This window comes from Malurus melanocephalus, unplaced genomic scaffold (genome assembly GCF_030028575.1).
Source record: "Malurus melanocephalus ecotype Western Australia unplaced genomic scaffold, MMel_1.1 scaffold_908, whole genome shotgun sequence".
In the NCBI taxonomy this organism is placed as follows: Eukaryota; Metazoa; Chordata; class Aves; order Passeriformes; family Maluridae; genus Malurus; species Malurus melanocephalus.
The window spans coordinates 141,718-152,412 of record NW_026624140.1 but is presented as its reverse complement, the minus strand read 5'-3'; the positions used below and the strand labels follow the sequence as shown (position 1 = coordinate 152,412).

At 53.6% G+C, this 10,695-nt stretch overlaps 1 protein-coding gene across 1 annotated transcript in view; it reads right to left on the bottom strand.

The window, feature by feature from the left end:
* Positions 1 to 2,679: 2,679 nt before the first annotated feature.
* LOC130585537 (beta-2 adrenergic receptor-like) overlaps positions 2,680 to 10,695 on the bottom strand; it is a 21,221-nt gene continuing 13,205 nt past the window's right edge. Inside the window, exon 2 of the mRNA XM_057386084.1 lies at positions 2,680 to 3,816. Coding sequence (XP_057242067.1) covers positions 3,782 to 3,816 — 35 coding nt within the window. The 3' untranslated portion in view covers positions 2,680 to 3,781. The remainder of the gene's footprint in view (positions 3,817 to 10,695) is intronic.

The following is a 10,695-nucleotide window of genomic DNA, read 5'->3' as shown; positions in this document are numbered from 1 at the left end:
TCTCTGGGGGCACAGAAGGGGATTTTGGCAATGCCCACGGGCAGCAGGGACGAGCTGCTGAGCTTTGGGGGTTCTCAGAGGCACTGAAAGCAGGGCTGGGACCCCCAGATATTCACTATTCCCAAATTCCCATGGCAGATCTGCCTGCAGCTCTCACCAGAGCAGTGCCAGCCCCCAGGGCACCTCTGCCCGGAGCATCTTCATGGATCAGGGCACTCCAGGATCTCCGCTGCTTTCAATTGGGGTGGTTCATTGTCTCATCATTAATTCAGCTGGAAATGGCTCATTTTGATTCTTTCCTTGCTTGGGGATCAGTTTTTCCCAGGATAAACGCTCCTGAGAAGCTGGAACGCTGTCAGTGCCACCCTGCCCTGGGTCACTGGGAGGACAGCTGGGATGGAGAGGAGGAATCAAGGAGCTGATCTGAGATTTTGGTGAAGACCCAGCCCAGGGGACAGCACAGARCCACACAGGGGACATCAGAATGCTCTGCTGGCATCCTGTGACACCCCAGCGAGGCTCAGCACCCTCTTTTATCTGTTTTTTCCTCCTCCTTGCTTGGTTTGCTGTGTCCTCCTGCTCAGCCCCGCAGCACCTGCAGCCCCACAGGCACTGGCTGGTCCCACAGCCCATTCCCACTGGGGACAGTGGCACCCATCACCCCAGGGATCCCTGGAGAGGCTCTGCCCCTGCTCCAGTGCATTTCGAGTTTGGAGCCCCCCTGATTCTCCCAATTGCATCCAGACTCTCTCTCTGGCAGCCCCAGCCCTTCCCAAAGCACCCTGGCACCCTCCTGTTCCCTCCAGGCAGGTGCAGCCCCTCCCTCTGGTACCCTTTGGAAAGAATGAGAGTGGGAAGAGCAGGACTTTCCATTCTTTATTTGTCAGAACAGGATTTGTTCGGTGACAGGAGCAGCACTCTGACCCTCCCCAGGGCAGCTCCCCGTGTGCCCCCAGCCTGCTGAGCTCCCCCATTTCAGYGAGTGCAGCTCCCCTTCCACGCAGAGCTGCTGCTCCAGCCCGTGGATGACATTTCCAGGCAGGACAGACCACGATTCCCTGCTCCCCACCCRTTCCCAGTACAGCTGGACAGGTTTAACTGGAGCATCCCCGCTGTCAGGGCTCAGGCTGGGCTTTGCTGAGCTGAGTTTGCTCCCAGAATCTCAGACTGGTTTGGCTTGGGAGGGACCTTAAAGATCCTTTAATTCCACCCCCCTGCCATGGCAGGGACACCCCCCACCATCCCAGGATGTTCCCAGTCCCATCCAGCCTGGCCTCGGGCACTGCCAGGGATCCAGGGGCAGCCACAGCTTCTCTGGGCACCCTGTGCCAGGGCCTCCCCTCCCTCCCAGGGAAGGATTTCTTCCAGATATTGTGAGATTCAAGTGCTCGGTGCCAACACTGATCCATTTTGGCTGTGTTTGCCCCTTCCCTGCACCCCACACGAGAGAGGGAGAAGCCCCAGAGCTGCTGGGCACTGCCAAGGGTGAGTTTGGATCCCGGACAGACTCAATAAGGACAGGGATGGGGAGCAATCAGGCAGGGCAGGGTCCTGGAAGGGGAAGAGGAGCACTGCTCAGGAGGCAGCACAAAATGATCAGCAGGCATCGGAGGAGCAGCACTGGGAACAAATGGAATGGAATTTCCAGGAGAAAGCGCAGGTGGAGGCTCCCAACAGAGCACGGAGCCATCTCCCGAGGACAGCACAGCAGCCCCGGGGTCAGGGCACTCAGAAACAGATCCAGCAGCGAGTGCAGCCCGTGGAACATGCCTGAAGGGTCGGGGCATGATGGATTTGGGGATCTCTGCGAGGAAACGATAAGCAGGTCCCTGATTTTGGGCTGGGGAGTGATTGGAGCAATTCATCCCTTGCACTGCCCACAGCCTGCTCATGCACATCAGGGACTGGGGACAAAAAGAGCTGCCATGACCCCCTGCACGTCCCTAACCTGGAAACGATCCCAAGGACAGCGTTTCCAGCACAGAACAAGGGACTGGAGCCAGCCAGGAACCTTCTGAGGAGMGGGTATTGTTGGGAAATACCTCCCTTGGGCAGGTTTGGACAAAGCCTTGGCAGAGCATCTCAGAGGGAAGGTGTGGGAGAAATCAGACTCTTTGGAGAGGCTGGGAGCTGTGCCAAGGGATTCCAGGGGATCCCGGCTCCCTCACAAGTGTGGGAGAGCAGCTGGAGGGCCTCAGGTGAGGAACTTTCACAGAGACACAGCCCTGCACGGAGGAAATGGGGCAGAGGGGCTCTGCTGAGCTCCTGCAGCCTCTGTCCCTCCCTACAGAGCTCTGCCCAGCTTGGTGTCCATCCTTGAAACACCAAAATTGCACCTTCACAGCATTTCTGCTCTCACATGCTCCTCCTGCCTCCGTGCCCACAGAATTGTGAATGTTTTGGGTTGGAAGGGACCTCAGAGCCCACCGAGTGCCACCCCTGCCATGGCAGGGACCCCTCCCACCATCCCAGGCTGCTCCAAACCCATCCAGCCTTCCTCAGACACTCCCAGGGATCCAGGGACATCCTTTCCCAATCTTACAGAACCATAGGATGGTTTTGGTTGGAAGAAACCTTAAAGATCACCAATTCCAATCCCCCCAAGCACTGCAGGACACCTTCCCCAGGAGGTCACTCCTGCTCTGGCCGAAGGTGTCCCTGTGTCCCCATGTCCCTGTGTCCCTCTGTCCCTGTGTCCCTCTGTCCCACCCCTCTGCTCAGTCCCCTCACCCAGACCTGGCTGTCCCTCCTTTAGCAGCTTCACATCAAGCAGTGAGAAAATAAATAAATAAATAGGATTGCACTCCAGGGAAAGGTTTTTTTTGCAGCTGGAAGCCCGAGAGGGAAGGTCTGAGATGAGGCTCCCACCGTTCAGTACCAGCACGTTCTGCCCAGGTCTCTGCAAGTCCAAGGTGCACGTTTTCCTGTGGTTTTCCATCAGTTTTTCCTGCTGTTTTCTGCCTGGGGGCTGTCACTCCCTTTGTCTCCATCTCTGTTTAATGAGTTTTCCCCGATCCTAAATCAGCTCAGGGTGCTCCTCCCCTGCAGGAGAGGGGTGGGTGCTCTGTCACCTTTGGGGGCTCGGGTGGTAAATCCTGGCTCCCGAGGGTGGCTGCTGCTGGAATGGGATTTCCTCCAGGAGGATTTCCAGGTCCCAGCACTCCAGGCAGGGCAGTGCAGGATTTTGGGGTGAGGAGCAAGGAAAGGCCACATTCCCATTGCCAATCCCTCTGCTCCAGGGTCAGGGCCCCACATACTCCCTGCACAGAAGCAGAGGTAGGCAGAGAAGATGCCAGAAGGAGAAACGAGCATGGAATAAACCGGAGGAACCTTCCGTGCTCCTCTCTCTTGGTCCTGGACTGTTCCTGCTCCAGCTGSATCCCAACCAGAGTGTGGACAGGCTGCTGTGAGATGTCCTGAGCTGGCCACGAGGCAGGGACCYGSCTGTGCCTCTCCAACCCGGCTGGAGACCACGTCTGCTCCTGGTGCTCCCCTTCAGGAAGGATTTTCCACGGGGAGAAACCCCCTCAGCACCTTTTGTCATGGTTTGGACATCCCCTCTGTCAGCTCCTTCTGCAGAACTTCTTCCCCAGTGTCCTCCAAGGCTGCCAGAGCCTCTCCTGGTGCCCTGGCTGTCCTTGCCCAGCTTCTCTCCGGGCGGGGGGCGATGGATGGGGATGAGGATGATGGCTGAGGCCATCAATTCTCGCAGCTCAGCTCCCACTCCATCTCTCCAGAGCCCTCCTGAGCTCAGGGTGGTGAGGAACAGAGGTTGGATCRCTCAGCTCTCGACCATTCCTGGACATCCAGGGATCTCTGTGGAGGAAAAAAGAAAGAGAAATGGCATTAATTGAGCACAGTTTGAGATAGAAGAGGAGTTCAGATGCCAAAGCCAGGAGAGAGATTACACCTCTTTCCCTCATTGTGAAGACACCCAAATGACTGACAAGCCTGATGAAAAAAAAATGGGAAATTAATTCAGAGATAGAGAAAGGAACAAGAACAGAATATGCCGTGTTTTTGTTTTCTGGAAGTGATATTTTTTTAATAAGGACATGTAAAAGATTATCATCTGTGCGTGTAGGAGAAGAAAACAGCTTTGAAGCCAAAATGGATCTGCAGAGTGGATAAAAACCCATATCTGTTCTTTGGGAACACAATGCCTCTCTCGGAGGAATTCTGGGGATCCAAACTGCAGTTGTATTTCTCGTGCAAATCAGGGATGAAGTTCCAACKTGACAGAGATGATTTGCACCCGTGTCCCTTGCCAGAATCTCTTTGAAAAGATTATTTGCACTCCATCTGCCCTGCACAGGGTGTTTATCCATCCTTCCTCCCTTCCTTCTTCCCTCCCAAGCTGTGCCAGGGCCTCCTCACCCTCTCAGGGATGAATTTCTTCCCAATATCCCACCTAAACCTCCTCTGTCTCAGTGTGAAGCCATTCCCCCTTGTCCTGTCCCTGAGGAAAACTGGAGCCTGGGCATTTTGCAAATGATGAGCCCTTTAGAAAAATCCCTGTGTGAAATAATGCCAGCTTGGAAATTCCAGCAATTTCCACAGGGAACAGTCCCMCCATGGGATCAGGGACCAGCAGTTCATCCAGGGTGGACAATTCACCCAAACATGAAGGACAGACGATGAAAGTGGTGACTTTGAGTGCTGTGGAATGCTGAGCAYGCTGGAGATTTTCCAGAACAAATCTGTGAACCCGGAGTGAAGCTCCTCTGCCCTTTTTCATCAACTGCAAACCCGAGGACCCTTCTGCAGTGATCCTATAGATGGTGCTTGTCAGCTTCTGAGGAAACCTGAACCATTCCCTGAGCTCCCAGGGTGAAGGAATAGGGAATTCTCCAAAATAATTCCATCCCAGCAAGGCTGTGCTTCCAGCTCTGCACCCCTCAGCCACTGGGGGTTAATTGCTGCTGTCATAATTAGAGAGATTTGCTGATTRGAGCGGTGCTGCTCAGCACCCCCATCCCTCACAGGGCAGGGATTCCAGCCTTGTTTTTCCCAGGAAAACAAACCAAATCGATGTTTCTGGGAATCTGGTGACAAGATTACCATAAAAATGACTGTGGGGTGTTCCAAACCCAAGCCACATGGCCTGAGAGGAGGCAGAAGTCCAAACCCCTTTTCCTGCTGCCCCACCGGATGAGCTCCCCATCCAAACTCTGGTTTCCATGGCAACAATCCATCCCAGTTTTGTTTCCCTCCTGGCCAACCCCACCATCAGCAGAGTCAAACAAAATGGGCACCACTGCCTTCCTCTCCATCATCATCCCCAAAGAGTGGGATCCATCCCTGACTCTGCTGGGACAGTGCCAGGCGATAGGATCGATCACTTTACACAGGAAATGTAAATTTTCACTGGAACAAGACCATTTTTAATGTCCCTTCCAACCCAAACCATTCKGTGATTCCATTAATGAGAGATTTATCCTTTCATGATCTGGAGYTCTTTGAGGCTCAAGCTCTGCTGAAACTACAACTCATTTCCATGGAGTTAATTCCAGCAAAATCCAGGGAATGGCTTTTCTGCATCCTGGAGTAAATCCTGCTTTTCTGCTCAATCCCAGAGCAAACCCTGCCTTTCTGCTCAATCCTGGAGCAAACCCTGCCTTTCTGCTCAATCCTGGAGCAAATTCTGCCTTTCTGCTCAGTCCTGGAGCAAATTCTGCCTTTCTGCTCAATCCTGGAGTAAATCCTGCCTTTCTGCCCAGTCCCAGAGCAAATTTTTCCTTGTTGCTGAGCCCCAGAGCAAACCCTGCCTTTCTGCTCAATCCCGGAGCAAATCCTGCCTTTCTGCTCCATCCTGGAGAAAATTCTGCCTTTCTGCTCAATCCCAGAGCAAACCCTGCCTTTCTGCTGAGCCCCAGAGCAAACCCTGCCTTTCAGTTCAATCCCAAAGCAAATCCTGCCTTTTTGCTCATCCCAGAACATGCTGAGCCCAAGTCCTTCTGGTGTAAATCAGCAGCACCCTCTGAAAGCAAGGAGCCAGACTCTCCTGCAGGATTCCATTGCTGGGGTGTCAGCGTGGCCATCCCAGATTTATCCTCGTGTCACCAGCAGAGGATTTAACCCTGGCTGATTTATTCCCCAGTAAAACTGAGGTGCAGGGGGAGYGGGGTTTGCAGTTTGTCCGGGCTCTGATGGAAGACAGGGCTGCCCAAACAGCGGCATCATCCCAAGAATTCTGATTTACGGGCTGGGAGCGCGGGAGGGGAGGGAGGAGCGCAGGGAGACGGCAGCTCCACAAACAGCACATCCCCTGTCCCCAACATCTGCCTCGTAAAAACACAAAATCAGATGTTGTCCCAGAATGCTGCTGGCTGACATGGACACAGCCCAGTTCGCTTGACCTCTTCCAGCATCTCCTCTGCCCTGGGAGCTGGATTCCTCAAGGTTCACAAGGCAGAGCTTGATATTCATACCAGAAATCGGCTGGGGAAGCCTTGGGGCCTCTGTTCCTCCTGGAATTCCTGGGTTCAGTAGGGTGGAACAGCCATATCCACACAGCGAGGGGTGTATAGCCTTGCTAACACCCTCCCAGCTGGAATTCACCCCTTCACCATCCCTTCTGTCAGTTCAGGACAGCCCGAGGAGAGGTGGAAGCCTGATGATGACATTTGAGGTCATTAGTCCTAATTAACCCCAGGCTCAAGGACAGCCATTCCACGGGGTGARGAGCTGATGAGAAAGTCAAAATTCCCCTTCCAGACAACGGGAATGGATTATTGCCCACAGAGTCACGGTGGGAGTTTGGAATGGCTCACATGGGACRTTTCCCAAAGGGTCAAGGAGAGGATGAAGAGGAAAAGGATTCCCTGTGGATGGTTTTAATGCTTTGCACTGAATGGTTTTGCAAATCAGCAGGAACAGCAGTGACAGGATTCAGGAAACGGCTTCAAACTGACAGAGAGCAGGGACAGATGGGATATTGTGAAGGGATTGATCCCTGTGAGGGTGGGGAGGGCCTGRAATGCAATTCCCAGAGAAGCTGTGGCTGCCCCTGGATCCCTGAAGTATCCAAGGCCAGGCTGGATGGGGTTTGGAGCAACCCTGGGATGGTGGAAGGTGTCCCTACCATGGCAGGGAGGTGGAATGAGAGCATTTTTAAGGTCCCTTCCACCCCCAACCATTCCATGATTCTGTAGCTCCATAAATCTTCGATTTGCTTCACTCCATTTGAAACCTGCACCCTGTGGAATCTCCACGGGAGATGGAGCTGGATATCCACAGAAATGGAGCTCTCTGAAGGCAGCTGAGCAGCCCTTCCCCAGGCAATCCAAGGATTCGGGGTGGAACGAGGGCAGAGCAGGACAGAATCTCGTGCTCCARCCCTGCAGGAGCCAGGAAAAGCTGCCAGCCTTGCCCTGCACAGTCTGCACTCGACGGGGGCCAGTCAAGCCTGGCACAGACCATCTCCAGACTTTTCCCTCTTCCCTTTCCTGCCTCCCCAGCCYCTCCTTGGAAACTCCTGCTATTTCACCCTGTTTCTGCAACCTGTCACCCCCCAGGTGCCAACAGATCCTCCTGGAGCCTTTAAACAGCTCCTGTCCGAGAGCAGGGTGTGAGAGGGATCCCGGGGCACAGAATGGGACAGGAACCCTCAGGTGCTTCTGCACAGCTCGGGGTAAAAGCAGAACCTGTGAATGCCTCAGAGGAAGCCAAGGTGGATCATAAAAACCCACAGAATATCCCAGTCCCAGATTTGGTCTGGTTTATGATCACTTTTATCCAGGAAAGGAAAGAATTCCACCTCTTTCCTCTCAGCTTGCCGTGCTTTAGGGCACCTCTGTGCTTGGCTGTGCAGGGTGATGTTCCCGTGGCACCTTGGGGTGCTCCCTGGTTTGCTGCAGCACCTTTCCCGCACAGTTCACCCCTGACTCCCAAATCCCATCCTGGGGAATGCCTCTGGATGTTTCACAGCTCATCCATCAGCAGGGAGAGCATTTCCTCCCTGCCCTCCTGCCCTGCACCGTTTGTGCTGCTTGGTGCCCCTTTCCCTGAGCTCTCCTGTGGGATTGGGATCCAGCAGCCACAAACCCAAACCAGGATAAACTTCCCAGTTTGTTTTCAGTCAGTGCCCAGCTCTCCCCAGGCACCAAAATAACTCCACATCTCCGCTCATCAGGTGTGGTGTCAAACTCCTCTGCACACCCAAGTTTTGTGTCCTTCATCCCCACCCAAAGGCTCTCCCAGCACTGGGACATCACTCAAATACACCTCAGTGAAGATCTCTGGCTCCTCCATCGCTGCAGTTCCATTCCTAAATCCCAAACCTGGATTTTCATTTCCTTTCTGAGAAATCACGTCCCCATCACAYGATGGCTTTGAAGGACTTCTTTTTTTCCTGGCAGGGGATCATCCGAGGACCTCTGGAAAGCAGCCAGGATGGGAACAGCTGCAAAGCAACAGGCTTTTAAAAGCTCTCTTATCCTATTTCCCTCTCCTTCCCTTGTCCCAGCTCTTTTGAGGGTTTTTATTTTGTTTCTTTTGTTGGATTTTTGAGAAGTGGAAGGACACTGATTGCTTTGGGTATTGTGAGGTTTTTTTAATCATTGAACAGATTGGATGTTGTTCCCAACAGAGGGAGCAGGGATCAGGGATGAAATCCTGCAATAACTGGGGATGGAAGGGACATTAAAACTGATCCAGTGGCACCCCAGCCATGGGCAGGGACACCTTCCACCATCCCAGGCTGCTCCAAGCTCTGTCCAGCCTGGCAAACACATTTCATCCCTGCCAGAGTCACAGAAACAACCTGAAGGAGTGTAAATGGCAATTCCTGCACTCCTGATGGTAAAATCACAGGATTTTGGAGGACGCTGCTCTTGAGGAGCTCTGTGGATTCACCATCCCATTAAAGCAGTGACAACCAGATCAGAAATGCCCAATTATAGGGCAGGGAGAGACACAGAGCCTCAGTTTGTGCCACACATCCCCACTAACTCCTTCCAAAGCCGCTCCAGAGCTGCAGTGTCCTTCCCAAAATTGCTCCAGGGAATCGCTCCCTCAGGAGTAGCTGCTCSAGGAGAGTAAATCCCATTTTTTTTCCCCCTGATCCTTCTCACCCACATCACAGGGTGGGGCACAGAGCTTGTGCCAAGGGCTGGTGAACACTCCCAGGCTTTACAGGGCCAAACCTGTGTGGAAAACGCTCCAAACCACGGTTGGGTTCAGATCAGCTTTGGTTCCCTCATCAAAGGGGGCTGGCACCGAGGTGCTGATGCTATCACAGACAGACACAACACAGCCCTGCAGAGCTTCTGGCACCCATGGGTGGGGYGGGCATCACACCTGGGTAAACACAGAGCCCTTCCCGAGCTGCTGACGGCACCCATGGGTGCTTCTCTGCTCTGCTCCCTGGCAAACCCCTGCTCCAGGGACTGAGCAAATTGTTGGCATCTGCCAGGGTGATATAAAAAGCTCTCCCTGCGGGGTGGGGCCCGGCGTGTTGGTGATCTCATGGTTTCAGTGGGTGTTCTGCTGAGCTGGGTGGACACAGCTCTGCCCCCCGTGCCCCCAGTGCCCCTGCCAGGGAGGTTGGGGTGCCTTTTCCGCCCTTTCCAGGGCAAACCCCAAACCCTGATTGTGCTCCTGATGCAGAGAAGGGCTGGAAATGAGACAGATGCTCCTTGCAGAAGGAAAAGTCCAGGTTTGTGCAGAAATGGCAGAGCGCTAAGGGCACAGAAAGTTTTCATTTTGGTCACTTTACTGTCATTTCCCTCCTGTTTAGGAAGATTGAGAAGCCCAATGTGAGCTGAAACCCCGTCTGGAAATGGATGTTCCTGAGACTTGTCCAGGAAGGAGAGGAGAGTACAAGCAGCTCATCTCTAGCCCTCTGAGGCTCTGATAGAAGATTTTCAGGTGTATTTTCTTTTAAATCAGCTTCATAACTATGACAGCACTGAAATCTGAAGGACTCCAGCTTTTTACAGGGCTGGGTGGTGTTGATTCCTCCACACTTGGCCCTAAGGGCAGGAGAACAGAGCAGGGCTCAGGATCACATGAAATGGCCAATAAAAACCTGTGCTGTGCGATCACACAGTGGTTTCCGTGCACAAAAATCCGTAAGAGGGGTGTGGAAATGATAACTGAGCTTTCCATAAACTGCTGGAAGTCCAACGCTAACAAATTCCGCGTAAGGAAGATGAAAGGAGGAGCGGGCGGGATGCGCCCGTTCCTTCAGCTCCATTATTCTCACCTCAAAACCGGTCGGGCAGCCCTTAAATCCCTCGGCAGCTCATCGCCAAATTGTCTCTATTATTAACAACAAAGCGCTCGTTCCTCCCATCGCCATCCTTTGGAGGAGCCGTGGATGGGGTGAGGATTCCTGCGGTGACAATCGGGGCAGGGCAGGGGCAGGAGATGCGCATTTAGGAGGTGATGTCACTCTGCCTTGTCCCTCTGCCTTGTCCCTCTGCCTTGTCCCTTTCCTTCTTCCACCCAGAAAAAGGAGGACACCCCTTCCTTCTGCAAAAACACACAGCCTGAAAAACTCCCAGCAACTTCTGAGCAGGACAAACCACCCCTGGGTTTGCACCGCAGCAGGGAAACCCCTCAGAAATCCGCACGTTTCCTTTATTAATTGTCACACAAAGGAATTGAACTCCTGGCCAAACCCTCAGGGGATTTCCTTGCCAAGCCCCAGCGGAGCTGGCCTGGCTGTTCTGTAATTAGCATTTGTGCAGA